At 31.2% G+C, this 15,350-nt stretch overlaps 2 protein-coding genes across 5 annotated transcripts; both read left to right on the top strand.

Annotated features, from left to right (window-relative positions):
- Positions 1–377: 377 nt before the first annotated feature.
- Positions 378–5,032, top strand: LOC132738577 (uncharacterized). Of its 4 annotated transcripts, none has more exons than XM_060726092.1 (6): positions 378–640; positions 1,811–1,905; positions 2,363–2,707; positions 3,093–3,448; positions 3,997–4,021; positions 4,655–5,032. In XM_060726092.1, exons 2-6 carry the CDS (start codon positions 1,836–1,838, stop codon positions 4,765–4,767), a joined length of 909 nt encoding a protein of 302 aa, XP_060582075.1. In that variant the 5' UTR covers positions 378–640; positions 1,811–1,835; the 3' UTR covers positions 4,768–5,032. The 4 variants fall into 4 exon arrangements, with proteins under 4 accessions (XP_060582075.1, XP_060582076.1, XP_060582072.1 ...); XM_060726089.1 differs by having other exon boundaries at positions 380–617; XM_060726091.1 differs by lacking the exon at positions 378–640 and adding an exon at positions 1,077–1,273.
- A 5,683-nt stretch (positions 5,033–10,715) lies between these two features.
- On the top strand, positions 10,716–13,883 carry LOC132738576 (toll-like receptor 4). The gene has a single exon (XM_060726088.1). It carries the CDS (start codon positions 10,962–10,964, stop codon positions 13,578–13,580), a length of 2,619 nt encoding a protein of 872 aa, XP_060582071.1. The 5' UTR covers positions 10,716–10,961; the 3' UTR covers positions 13,581–13,883.
- Positions 13,884–15,350: the final 1,467 nt, after the last annotated feature.

The raw sequence follows: 15,350 nt of genomic DNA, 5'->3' as shown, positions 1-15,350 counted from the left end.
TGCACTGGATCGTATTATTATTGAAACAAGGAGACCAAATTTATAAATAAAGTTATGAAAACGTTCCAAGTTTTACAAACATTGTTTTGATTTGTTTCTGTCTTGAAGGTTTGTTTTTGTATTACATAATCTATGATAAAATCTGTTGTCTTCACATAATGATGAGAACCGCATGTTTTCGTCACGTTAAAAGATTTTTAAAAATAATCATCATTTTATCTATTGGCGTCCTTATATGTAAAGTAGTCAATAGTATAATATAAAATCAATGGATTTTTTAAGTAGTTGCAATATTCTTGATATGGGTCCAAATTATAATGTATATGTTTTTAAAGCACTAAATAACTGATTGTGTGTCTTTGTTATATAGTAATTGTATTTGTTATTATCATAGTTGGAGTGTTTAATTTCAAAAAAGTGATACTGTGTAAATAGTGTAAACTGTTTTCATTAATTATACCTTTAATATACCAGACTTATATTCAGATTTTGATATGAAGTGGTTCAATTTAATTACTGTAACAAGTTCAATTTGATTACTGTAACAAGAGCGTCACTTATGAAGATGGAATGTTGCTGAAAAGAATTTGATTGACAATCGGACTAATGTCTGATGGGTAGTATAATTATTTATATACTAGTATGTTGTGTTTATATATTGTTATATTTGTTTATATAATATAGCAAATCAAAAGGTTAATTCAACTAATTTGTTTTAATAGTAGCTGCTTACCTAATTTACAATGTATGATAAATGTATCTGTCAAAAATCGTATTATATGCCTGTGAATGGTTTCTAAATGGGGACATATTATGTTACGACAATATACTACTGGTGGCAACTACATATACCCATGCAACCAGGTCAGACCAAAGTCATCCGATGACCTGCAGTGTTCGCATTAATCAGCCGCTACAAATTTTGAAATTTTGCCTAATAATGATAAATGGTTTTATTTAGATTAAAGGATAGACAAGTTTATTTAATACATTTATTTTTATAAGGGTTGATGTACCTATGATTGTCATAATCAAATCATCAAAGATTGCAATGTAGTCTCATTACTGTAAAATAATTATTATTTCGATAAAATTAAAATTTGACCATTGTCAAGTCACTCGTCCACATTGAAAGTGAAATTGTACAGAATGTTTCGTTCAACTGAACTTTGTGATGATTCAAATTTTGTAGATTAAAGTGGATACTATGTGTATTGATTGTATTAGTATTAGATAACATATCCCGGGACGTTTAAATCTTTGATAAGATCATGTAAGTATTAAAAGACATGAATGATGACCGATTCAGTATCAGTGCTATCCACTTTCATAAACCATATATATCTATTATAAGTATATAATATAAGACATAAAGTAAAGAAGGAAAACAAGAACAATTCTGTGGATGAAAAGCCTAAAATAACACGTTGATTTTGTTAATTTGTTTCCTGTGAAACAAAAACTGCATCCAACCATTGTTTTATACGTAATCCGCATAAAATTAGTCGATTGTCCGTGCATTCAAATTGATATAACTTCATGCATTACCTTTACAATATAGTTCTTCCAACAATGCCCGTACACATTCAAACCTTTATTTGAGTGATTATACACAAATTTGTTAAGAACTGAGATTTGTATGTTCTAACTAGATCTATCAATGTCAATTCTGCGGGGCTGTGTTCATCGAATGCCGCCTATTTTTGATCTTATATACTATATTCTGTAATTATTGCATGCAATTATTTCGAGTTTGGCGTTCGGGCATTCTTTCACATGTACGTTTTGTATTAAGTTGTTCTATTTTTAGGTACTTCTCTGATGACAATGAGAGTATGGATGAACATGCCGATGTAACATACATGTGTGCTTATTCTCGCTGGTTTCCCGACAAAAACATTCACGGTAAAAGTTATCTTTTTATGATCGTCCATAATACCGTAGCATCATTCTCTGGTAGTATAAGGTCTTATTGTTTAATTGTTTTGTAACACCGACACTGGTGATTTGCCAGCCTTATAGAGATGAAGAACTTAGGTACCCCTCCGTATATTATTTCAGGTACGAGCGGCCACTCTGTGGAACCACCGACCTTCCATGAGTAAGATTGATAGCCAGCTCGCATTTAAGAAATATAAGTAAATTTCAGGATTTAAAGCTATAGTTGTGTGAGTGGAACGATTTTTTTGTTTAAAAAAAAACCCCGCTAGACCCCGAATTTAAGAGATGATGCCGTATTGTAAACAAAACATTTTTGTCTAGATCTGAAAGTGTTTCATATTTTATAATATTTTATATAGATATATTCGAAGCATGTCCTAAATGCGACTCCTGAATAACTCGAATTATTAATGTATTATAGGTATGGTTCGTCAATTTAGAATGGGAAGTTCAGTAATTCCAAAACTTGGCATTTATCCTTGTATGCTAGGTGTAGTTGGACCTTTTGTTAAAATGAATGAAAGATGTTACTTCGTCACAGCCAGTCATGTCGTCTGTCAAAGACTAAACTATCAGAACATCGTCAATGATGCCAACGTTTTGCAGCTATATAGGTCAGGGTCAAGGCTTGAAGGTCGTTCTATCGGTAACGTAGAAACAAAAGGTACAAGCGATAAACCCACGATGGTAGCTTTAATACAGATCAATCAAAGTATCATGGAAGAGGTAGACAGTTATATGAAAGGAGGGAGGTTTATTTTTGCAGGTTATATAATTTCTTCATTTGTATTCATTTTAACATTAGTGTCTGGTAAATGAATATAAGCGGTGTTACTATATTATATTTTAGAAATAATATCGGTCTTTGTATTGTTTATCGCCCATTAAACACTGGTGTGGGGTTTTGGTGTATAGGAACTGTTTTTGAGTGATAAAATATTTATTATCAAAAGAATATTTTCCTATAAGAGAAGCGATTGCAATATTTATATTTATCATTTATATAAGGAAATGTATGTTTTTCTTTTTTTCCTGAATATTTTTTTTATTCTTACCTTTACTGACATACATTAAACACATATTAATATGACCTTTCCAAATATTGATTTATTGAAAACACAACAAATAAAAACGTACTTTTTGTGTTGCAGGGATAAGCCCTATAAATTTTCCATACTACGATAACAGGAATTCCTGGGAGGAAACACAAGTATATGTTTTTGGGAATCAAACACGAACAGCAAAAGCTAAAATCATGCTAGATAAAAAGCGGGGTCTTATTCGTCTTAGAACGCCTGAATATGGACTTATAAAACAGGAAGAAGGTGGGGCGGCTGTTTTCATAGCAGACGAAGATGATATGTTACACTGCGTCGGGATGTATGTATGTCATTTTGAGGATGATAACCGACACTTCCTTCTTGTTTCTATAGAGACGATTTTAGAAACATTCGGGGCAGGACTGCAACAGACCCTTGAAATTGTTAGCTTTGTCAGTGCAGAAAAGGTAATGAAAGAAAGTGTCTGCATAAGATAATATTAATGGAAACGTTCTAGCTTTGGTATCTTGTCATAGTTTCCAAAATAAACTCATTTGCCATATACATAAAGATTTTTTACTTATTTTTCTCTGTTTACAAATGGTATATTTAGCGAATTAGTACTTTGTATGAAAGTCAAAATAATAACTTTGTTTACATTTCACTACCTTTACGACACAATAAAGCAGTAGTTTTCATTTGTCTAAAAGTATATACATTATATATTTAGTCCATTACTAAAACTTCTATATCAATAATGTGAATTTCTGAGGCATAATGTTTTTTTTAAATATTTAACTGTACGATTGTTGTTATTTCTTTGAAAAGAAAGCAAAACTATAACTTTTTGCTATTTTGATGTTTTCGTATGCTAGACGAAACATTTGTCAAGTATTCACTGTCGTGACAATGAAATGGATAATCAGTCAACATACCACTGATTTAAGACAGTTTAGATATCACATATTATTGCAATATTTTTCTGTAACTATAGGTTCATTTGTTTGTCTTGTAGGATTCATTTAGCACGACATCTTTAGGTAAGTTCTCGTGTTGTCTGTATGAGCAGAAGTGTTATTGGGATTAGGTATTTTCGTTCTGTTTATCTTTATGCAGTAACGATTAGTTTGTATTCTGGATATTGTTTGCTTGTTTGTTTTTTACGTCGATCTTAACAAATTTTAAGTCAACCCACCTAACAAGCTTCCCTAGATTACCAGTTTCTGCGCACGTGACCGACTACATGATGTTTGATTCAGCGGCCGGAGACAAATGTCTATTAGACTCAATGTTAAAGATCAACTGTCACAGATACTTTAAAAGTTCTTCTTTACTATTTAATTTCTTTAATTAAATATAATGCTGCATTCCTGGTAAAGAAATGGATATTAATTTTCAATGATCTTTATAAATAAAAACATTCTATAGATGTATATGTAATTCAATTTAAACATTCAAAATGTATAATTATATAACATAGAAGAAAACAACATTGAAATAATAGAGTCATTTATCCAAACATTCGTGAAAGCAAATCTTTAACAAAACTTTAGTTGAAAGACTTAAAAGATTAAAGCATGCGTAATATTTGTCTTCCTTTCTTTTCCTTTTTTTTCCTTTTTTTCTTTTTGGCAATGTTTACGTTGTTAGTATCTCGTCTGCTGTAATTTCAGATGAATATCGTGCAGAAACAAATGCCGATGACTACGCAAGATCTTGGCTAGAATCAAACGACACGGACCCAGAATCATCTAAATCATCTTGCGAAGATACTTTACCAGTTTAAAAGAAACAAAACTGCATTAGAAAATATCACTATCGACGAGCTCTTAAAAATACAAAATAGAGTGAGGAAAATCAATATGTGTTATACTTAACTAAGATTTTATTTGCCATATATAAATACTGAATATGTATACATGTATGTAATTACTGTGATGTGCAAAATTGTGTTGTATATTTTATAGACCTATCTTCCATGTCAAAGCTATTTATATGTACAACATTTAGGCTATCTGAACTGCCAATAGAGATTTCACATCTGTTCTATATGTAATTATCTAATTACTTTTTTATATAAATTTCGTTATTTGTTTGTAAAGCAGCCAGTGCTCGTCGTAACATACGAAATTCTTTCGCTTTCTGACATCTATAAAATTTGTATATACAATGTATATGAACATCAGATGACATGTTAACTATAAATGTTGCCTGGATAATATTCCTATCTCACACAGTTGTTATCAGAGTTATGTGTTTCTTTAATACATTGTAACAATGAACTGAGCTTTTTAAGGAGGGGGCTATCTTGTGAGTTGTGGCCACAAACGCAAACAAACACCGTGATATTTTTAGCGACTTTTAAAATCACAAGAGAGGTTATGTGCACTGCAAACTTTGAAAAGAGTCGTTTAGATCTGCGTAGTTGTGAAAATTGAAATTAAAGGGGAAGCGTTAAGGCACAGAAAGTTCATTACGTCCGTAGTACTCGTGTTTAACTGTGATAGGACGAGTACGCTTTAGTTCTAAGTTTTCAGTGCATAGAAATGTTAGTAATGCTTGCATAACAATGACATAATAATTTCTTGTAGCTAAGAAAAGAGACCATTTTGTAAACATAGACATTAAATTATGAGCATATTGATATTGATGGACAATTTCTATTCTACATGTAGGTGTCCCTATTAGACGTACTTGTTTTTACTTCGGACTGTCGCAGTTTTTAAGTTAGACTTTATAAATTTTGTAATAAAATGCAATATTGATAGTTGTAATTGTACATCAGTAAGCATGTTTAAATCGATTATGATTGTCAGACATATGTATAATCATTATTTTACCAAAATGCGCTTTATTTTCTTTGGAATGTATTTATTTCTTTGGGATATATACATTCGTCATACAATATCAAAGATTACACCCTCAAATTTAGAACAACGTGGCAGAACTACTTTCAATCCTTATTAAGTCCGAGGTTATTATTGATGATAGCCTTGATGATCCGATTTGGCGGTTTCAATAAATCTTATTTATTGGCAGGCATGATAATATGAATATAAATTTGGTTTTGCAAGTCAGTGATATAGCTGAGAATTTTAAGAGATAATTATATAATAATTTTTTTCTCAAAATAAGACTATCGCAACAGCATTTGCTAGTACAGAAAAATTCATAATCATTAGAGTGAGTAAACTGAAAAGGAGGATTGTGAAGCACTTGTGTTGAATTTAATAGATACTGCCTTGAACATTAAAGACTCCATTGATATTGCTCGTGCTCATAGAATAGGGCAAAAGAAAGCGTCTGGAATACGCCCGATTGTTTGCAAAAATTTCAACACCCCAAACACGCGAATTAATTCGAACCACTGCGCAGAGCAAATACCACGTATTGAAGGCCATGGACAGGGGAATTGGGAGTTCAACAAACCAAAGCAATTCTTCGCAAAACGGAAAGAATTGTTTCCAGTTCTAGAACGAGAGAAAGCAGCTGGGAAATCTGTTAAGTGGGCAGGAGCCCGATTACTAGTTCGAGATGGAGATAGTGGGCCTTTTCATGAACTTTCTAGTTAGGCCAAACAGGAGCTTCGATTCATATCGTGGAATGTAAACGGTCTGATTCGCAAATTACAAGACGAAGAATTCATTAATTACGTTAAGTTACATACTTCTTCTCAGTGAAACATGGATAAGTAAATCCCATACAATTAACTTAGAAATTAATGGATATAGTTCTTTTCATTTACACGGAAATAAATCTACAGGAAAAAAAGAAAGGAAGATACAGTGGCGGGTTGTCAGTTTACTTCTGTGACGAACTTTACTCTAAGATATCTATTGCAGAAAGTAATCAATCTGGAATTATTTGGTTGAAAATTAATCATGATATGTTTTACTTTTTTGAAGATGTATATTTTTGTCTTGTTTACATTCCACCTATTTGTTCAAAGATTTTTTTACGATAAAGATTTTGATTTTTATGAGGAAATTGAAAAAGGGATAGAAAAATATAATGAAATTGGCAAAACATACGTAACAGGGGATTTAAATAGCAGAACTGGAAATTTAATTGACATTATGATGTAAATAAGTTTAAGACTGATAATAGTCGTTCAAATTCTGTAAATGACCGGGTTATTTGTTTAACTGACATTTTATATAAAAATGCCATGGAAATATTCGGTAAAAATATATCTTTTTCAAATGTAAATATAAGACATCATTTAAATAAACCAAAATGGTTTGATGACGAATGCTATTCCATAAAAAGGGAGTTCAAAAAAGCTAGAAATTTATTTGTTAAAAACAATAATCAAGAAAACAGACATAATTTTGTAAAAATGCGCACTAAATACAATAAGATTAAATCAAAGGCAAAATATAAGCATAAATTACAAGAAGGTAAAAAGCTTGAAAATATTGTATGCATCGAGCCCAGAAAATTTTGGAAATTTATCAAAAAATGTTTTAAAAAGAACACCAAAAATAATGATATAGGAATAGAAAATCTTCATGAACATTTTTCTACATTGTTTGATGAAAATGTTGAGGAAACTTACTCTGTTAATGATGAAACATTTGAAAATATACATGATGAAGATTTAGATTCGCCGATATCTGAAAATGAAATTTATAAAGCTGTATTTAAACAAAATTATTTTAAAGCTACCGGACCGGACGGTGTGTCGGCAAAAATTATTAAATCTTCATACAGTGTAATTTCTCCTTTTCTTTTGTCAATATTTAAAAATGGACAATACCCGGAAATCTGGGGAGAAGGATATATTTTTCCAATATTTAAAGGGGGTGACCTAAAACTAGCAAAAAATTACCGTGGTATAACACTTAACAATATTTTATCTAAGATTTATTCTCAGGTTCTACTTAATCGGCTAACAATATGGACTGAAAAACACGAAAAACTTGTAAATAGTCAATTTGGCTTCCAAAAGGGTAAGAGCACAGTTGATTGTATATTCCTTTTACACTCAATTATTTCAAAAGTCATATATTCGGGTAAAAAACTGTACTCCATATTTATTGATTATGAAAAATGTTTCGACAGAATTAATCGTTCTTTTCTTTGGCAAAAACTTATAACAGAAAATGTGAGTACTAAAATGGTAAAAGCTATAAAAGCAATGTACACTGTAGTACGAGCATCTATTAAATATAATGGGGTAGTACATAATGATGTTATAAACTCTCATCAAGGCGTTAAGCAGGGAGACCCCAGTTCTCCTCTATTGTTCATGATGTTCGTAAATGATCTAATGAGTAATATAAATGCAGACCTTGATGGAATTTTCACCTTAAATGAGCTTAGTCTATTTTTGATTTTATATGCTGATTATTTGCTACAAATCCCGACACCTTACAAAGCATGCTTAAGGACATCGAAATATACTGTAATACCTTTGGACTTAAAATAAACATAGATATAACCAAAGTTATGATTTTCGAAAGAGGCAGACCTACACATTTTGATTTTCATCTTTATGGCAAAAAACTTGAAATAGTAACGTCTTTTAAATATTTGGGAATATACCTTTTTAAAAATGGAAACTGGTCACGAACACAAAAAGCATAGCAGAACATGCATCGAAAGCACTTTATAGATTGTTTGCTATTCTTCATCAATATGAATTCAAAACTAGTGAAAAATGTTAATTATTTGATTCATTAGTAGCATCAATTCTTAATTACTGTTCGGAGGTATGGGGAAATATTGAAGGTAGTGATATTGAAAAGATTCACACTAAATTTTGCAAGAAAAAATCCTAGTTGTTAATATATCAACAAATCTGACAGGATTATATGGAGAACTTGGTAGAGAACCAATGAAAATTGTAAGACAAATAAACATGATTAGGTATTGGTTAAAAATTCAAAAATTAGAAGACAACAAACTAATAAAACAAATGTATAATATGCTAAAACTAGATGCAGATAACAATATAACTTATAATGGCCAAAACTGGGCATATCAAATTAAAACAATATTAAACAGACTGGGTCTTTCAGATATATGGAAGGATTTACATAAATATCAACATATTCCTGTTTTTGAATTTATAAAACAAAGAATATTAGACCAATATCATCAAACCTGGTTTTCAGAAATAAATAACTCTCAAAGACTTTTAACATATTGTAGGACAAAATATTCATTTTCGATCGAACCTTATCTTGATTATTACAGTTTAGAAAGACGTTTCAAAATTGCTCTTAGTAGATTTCGTCTATCATCACACAATCTTGAAATTGAGAGGGGAAGATACTATAATATCCCAAGATTAGAAAGAACTTGCAAATTTTGTCGTTCTTTACTCATTGAAAATGAGTACCATTTTCTACTTACTTGCCCGATATATATAGATTTAAGACACAAATTTTTGAAGCCTTATTATTTTACATGGCCAACATTGCAAAAAGATAAGTTAATGATGTCTCAAAACAAGAAAGAAATTATCAATTTATCTAAATATCTATATTTTGCTAACAAACGGAGAACAGAATTAGAACAGTAGTAATCATCTATTTAAAATGAACCAAGAATCTCGTGTAACTAATCAAAAGCACCTTTGTTTAAATAATAACACTAACTGTAATCATTATATGACCTATCACTACACATGATTATATTATTGTAGGCTAAAAGTAAATGTATATTACTTAATGCTGAAATAAATTGTTGTTGTTGTTGTTGTTGTTGTTTTAGTAAATTGTGATATAATCAAGAAGCTTGCAAGCTGATAAGAAGAATTTGCGTGTGAAAAGTAAACATACATCATAGATATTAATGATATGGTACACTATATCAATTTCAGTATGAGAAATTTTGATTAAATGCATGACGTGTTTGAACGTAATTTGATAAAAATTATCATTATGCAACGCCAAAGTTATAAATTATACATGAGAAAGGTCATTATCTTAAATGTTTTAAAATCTGACCTTGATTGCACATCACTATGGACACCATAAAACCCAGGAAGTTCATTACAGCATTTCGCATTTAGTAATAGTGATTCGATTGCAAAAAATAGTATTCAAATGCAATGTAATATATTCAAATGTAATGTAATGTGTAATCTATAGCTCTTTAGCCGACATGACATTTATAATGTTTCTTATTAAAATCAAATATTTGATCACAGTACCTGTTTCAAAGCTCATGCTACAAAATACATTACATGTAGTAGATTTAAACTTTGATTATTTAGCCCCGTTTTCTTTCTATACTGACCAATTGATACTACGTTTTGTACTAATGGGAATATTCTTAGGAATGAGCTGAAACGATTTGGATCATGTATTCGCTGCAATGGACTGGGAAATAAGAGACACATATTAAACGCTTTCAAAACGTATTAAGAACATTGTGCGGAGGGCCAGTTGTAAAGAAGACAGAAAATGCTAAGTGGAACAATCTATTGTGTGTTGGTCAAAAGCAAGAATTACTTTATTATTATTTATCTGTGTCACTCTGAATATACATGTTAAATAAATTTAGATTAAATCCCTTAAATATCTATGAAATTTGGGGCGTCATATGACTCTCATAGCTATAAGATCGAATACCGCTAAAGACGTTGGATTCTTTTCAATGTGAAGAAGCTATTAAGCTTGCTTACGGAACGTCGGTGGTTCTACTTAGGTGCCACTTGAATAATGCACCGGTGGTCTCCCTGCACAGGTAAATGAGTGAAGTCGCCATATTACCTTTACAGTGTTTGTGCTACGTAGAACCTAACAAATATATAAAATGCCTATGACATTTGCGTGCTAATTTAAGATTGTCCCTTGTATCAAACACTATCACAACTGCATGACATTGATAAGATATTATTAGATAATCATTTCAGTCAACTTCTTGTCATACAATTGTCTGAAGACCGACCGTTGATGAGTACACAAATTGTTTAAAAGGTTTGATAATTTAAAATAACGTTTTCATCTTGATTGATGCATAGTGACAATGGAACGTTTTTTGTTATTATTGACCATGATACGTTATGGGTGTTGCTCGGGCATAAAAGAATGTGGACCGAACAGATCTTGTGAATGTTCACCAGTAGACCTGTCTATTTCAATGACGTGTAACAATAGAACAGGAACAGATTTGAGTGAAATTTGTTCCTATGTCAGAAACAGCAATATAATATCACTTGAAGCGACGGGTTTCGATATACCGAACCTTTTTAGATCAAATCTGACAGGTTGTGAATTTTTAAGTGTTCTTATTTTAACAAGGAATGCAATTACGCATCTTGATGAAGGGATATTTGCATTGTTCCATAATCTTGACCATCTGGACCTTAGTTTTAACGATATAGACATTTTTGTAGATGGATACAAATTCATGCTTCCACCAAAGCTAAAAACACTAAAGTTGAACGGAAACACCAAACAGCAGACAGCTCGTAGATTTTATCCAGATTTTGTTGGCAGTAATGGTCTTGAAACAATGTATATAGATGGAATTCCAGGTGCTCCATTTCACAAAGGATTTTTGAATCTAACTAGTTTAAAGTTTCTTTCTGTATCTGGATTTAATGGATATTGCTCATTCAATCGCTTATCAGAAGAATCTTTCAGAAACCTTGTTCATCTTATATATCTGAATATTTCGTTTTGTGACATCAACACAATTGCAGCCGAAACTTTCAAAGAACTTGGAAGTCTAGAAGTTTTGGACATTTCATATAACATTAAAATGGGATTTCCGTTGCTGAGTAACATATCATATAGTCTACAATTTACAAATATCAAATCATTAAACTATTCACACGCAAATCCAACTTTTGGGTTAGGAACAGAAATACGGATGAACGATATATGTTTTTTGCACAATACATCTCTTGTAGAGCTTGTTATTGACAGTAATCGGATTGAAATGATAGAAACAAATGCATTAATTCTATTGCCAACATCGCTGAAAACGGTTAGCTTAAACGACAATATTTTTTCATTCGGACTTTATCTGTTGCAACTTGGATGTCTGAAAAACGTGGCTGAATTTTATGGCAGCTTCCAGAACAAGTTACATAGACCAAGCATGGAAGTGCAATCATCGCATGTAAATAACAGTTTTACTTACGTAAACGATTGTCCTTATATGAAGCCAGAATATTTGAGGAATGCAAGTGACTCAATTGACATATGTACTTTTTTTAATTCTTCCGAATCTTTTCCAATTTTTCCTATTCCAACACTTCCAAGGCATCTAGAATTATTGTTGTTCAATGATTGTAATATGAAGTTTGAATTAGAGCAATTGCCGATTTTTCCAAATGATAATTATTTGAAGCATCTGGATTTGTCAGGAAATACACTTTATTCATGGAAGGGACCTATTGGTCCTTTTAATCAAGTAGAATATTTAGATTTGTCCAGAAATTATTGTTATGACATTAATCCAACATTTTTTCTGTCATTTCCTTCAGTTGAAACATTACTTATAGATAGAAATTTCATAGGGTATTCTTTGAACCATGACGATAAGACAAGTTATATCATGAATCACCTTAGTAACCTTAAAATTTTAAACATGTCTCTAAATAGAATTACATATTTGCCTCCAGATTTCCTTGCAAATAATGTCAATTTAGAAGCAATTGATTTAAGCATGAATAATATAGAGACTTGGACAATTGATACCACGGGGTTACATAATTTGTCTTATATAAATCTTAGATATAACTCGATTGGAGTCCTTCCCGAAAAACTTCTAAATCAACTTACAAGTGCATCTGAGCGACGTAAATCTACATTTACTATTGATCTTCGTAATAATACTTTAAGATATGCGTGTAACAGGGAAGATTTTTTTAAATGGCTTTTAAAGCACAAAAACAATATGATTGGATTTGAGTCATACAATTTTGTTGATGAAAATGACTTACCTTTGTCATTAAATGAGTTTGAATCGAAGGTTAGTCATATGTCCTTTAAATGTCATGATATTTACACAATACTTATAGTAACTGGCGTTGTTCTTTTCCTCATCTTTGTAGCTGTAATAATATATTTTAAGAGATGGACTTGTCGGCGACTCTGGTTCCAGTTCAATCAATACATTAGTACATATACATGTAATAAGAAAAATAAACAATATCAATCTATACATACTTACAAAGCATTTATTGCTTGCGCCGAAAGTCAAAAAGAGTTTGTTGAAACAATTGTAAACAGATTAACGGGTAATCAAAATGAATATAAAATGTGTATGAAAGAAGATTGTAAGCCAGGACCTTTCATAACATCTTATGAGAGTGCAATAGAGGACAGCGAGAAAGCCATTGTCATACTTACCAATGATTACATTGAGGACCCCATAAATGTTTTCCTGTTTGAGTGTTTTGCACATTCGGGTATATTTCGGCGTGATCGCAATTACTTAATACTTGTCATTAAGGGTGGTCTTGAAAAGAAGAAAATACCCAACAGTGTTTGGAAATGGCTTGAAATGCACAAATACATCGAGTTTGTTGAGGAAAATGACGTCGCTGGTCATGACTTGTTTTGGAGAAAAATGAATGTTGCTATTAAAAAACCACCAAGTCAGGTCCCGAACTTTGTCGTTGAAAATAGGTAAAACATAAAGAGTTAAATAAATATTGTAGAGATGGAAACAAATATTCTTTCTTAATATTTTGTATGTTTATTTTAAAAATATTTGAAACAATATAAAAAAGCATGCGTATGAGCAAACTTTTGTTATGAGCAAAATTGTGTGTGTGCGTGCGTGCGTGCGTTTTCAAGGCATGCAAACTGAAGATGTACAGGTAATTGATATATGATTCATATGCGAACCTTTACATTAATTCTTTACTCAGTATTGGTAACAATAAAATGATTTGTTTATCAAAATGAATAGTTGTTTTGATTACTCATATTTAATGTCATATAGATTGTAGATGTTTTAAATACGAAAAATATTAAACTGTATCATTAAAAATTTCAGTGATTACTTGACATGTATATTGCATAAAATGTCTGAATTTCTAGCTGTATTTTATTTGTTAGTTTCATTTATGTCTTGTATAGAAAAATAATGAAGTTTTAATTATATCACAGTAAAATGTACAAAAGTAATAATAATTATGCCTCATGAGTCAATTAGTATTAATATTTGTGAACATATCTTTATTAGTTCACATGTATCATTTTATTTATATAGACTTGTATAGGAAAAAGATATTTAAGACTTATGTGTGGAACTTCAATGCAAGATGTAAGATATTTGGTGTAAAGCATTGCCATGTCCCAATATTGGCCTCTCCCCTGGGGTCACTTGGTTTATATAGACCCTTACAGGAAACCAAATGGATTTAAGTCTTTTTATATGAAATTACAATACCAAGAGCGAAGATATTTGGCATGTAGCATCAAGTTGTTACATTAATCCGGGGGTCAAAATAAGTCCTTCCCTGTGGCCAAATGCCTTATGTAGACTGATGAGAAAACAAGAATGTTCAGAGCTTATAAATTCGCATGTATCATTGCCAAGTAGACCGCTACACAAGTTATATAAATTCTGCACTAGGATCAAAAATGCTCCCATCCTGAGGTCATTAGGATAATAAGGATGACACATTTTTGAATCGAATTTTGTGAACGGGTCTCTTTCCTAATTGAAATATTATTTTATTTACTCAAACAAATTTTCATTTGTATATTGCGTATATTGTCCCGTTTTAGCCGTCCTCTTGTTTATCAGTTGTACTACAGTATTTTCATTATTTTATGCTAATCAAGATATTACAATAATAATTAACCAGAAACTTGTATAGCAAGCATTCGTGTTCCGTTTTATTTTTTGTGTAAAAGTTTGTTTTCTTCTTTATCTGTTATGGCGCATGTTGATTTGTGTAAACAATAATAATAAATAAAGCTGCTACATAAGTCTTACATTTCTTTGTTATCAATTTAAAACTGGTATTGCTATCGAATAACTAATTTCAGTAGAGACAACGTATTACATACCTTTTTTGCTAGAAGAACAAGCGATTTGCTCTTTTTCAGAATGGTTATTATACATCAGGCTGTGACCAGGCAGTATCCGGATTTGAAAAAAGATAACTAACCACCACTACACGATGTTGTCCTTGCGTAATACTTAGTGGCAAAAACAGCTTGAGCAAAACATAAATTGAGGGATTTTTATATAAATTGGTACACAAGATCATTATTTTAAGACGGTGTCTCGCGCATAATGTATATCCCTGCAGCCAGGGCTACTATCATTTTAGAACTCAAAAGTCAAATAAAAATATTTGAACAATTCGGTAGTATTGAAATAAAGAAGAATATCAGTAATGAGCTTGACCAGCATAATCTTGGTCAAGTCATAAGATATTATGAA

The sequence above is a fragment of the Ruditapes philippinarum genome, unplaced genomic scaffold, assembly GCF_026571515.1.
Source record: "Ruditapes philippinarum isolate M1 unplaced genomic scaffold, ASM2657151v2 ctg298_1_1_1_1, whole genome shotgun sequence".
Lineage (NCBI taxonomy): Eukaryota > Metazoa > Mollusca > Bivalvia > Venerida > Veneridae > Ruditapes > Ruditapes philippinarum.
The sequence above is the reverse complement of the archived record's forward strand: the minus strand, read 5'-3'. Positions and strand labels throughout refer to the sequence as shown.

Coding starts and splice junctions, on each gene's coding strand:
- LOC132738576 (XM_060726088.1), top strand. CDS start 10,962: ATGGAACGTTTTTTGTTATTATTGACCATGATACGTTATGGGTGTTGC.
- LOC132738577 (XM_060726089.1), top strand. Junction 2,708..3,092: donor AGGGAGGTTTATTTTTGCAG/GTTATATAATTT, acceptor TTTGTGTTGCAG/GGATAAGCCCTATAAATTTT. Junction 4,022..4,654: donor ATTTAGCACGACATCTTTAG/GTAAGTTCTCGT, acceptor CTGTAATTTCAG/ATGAATATCGTGCAGAAACA.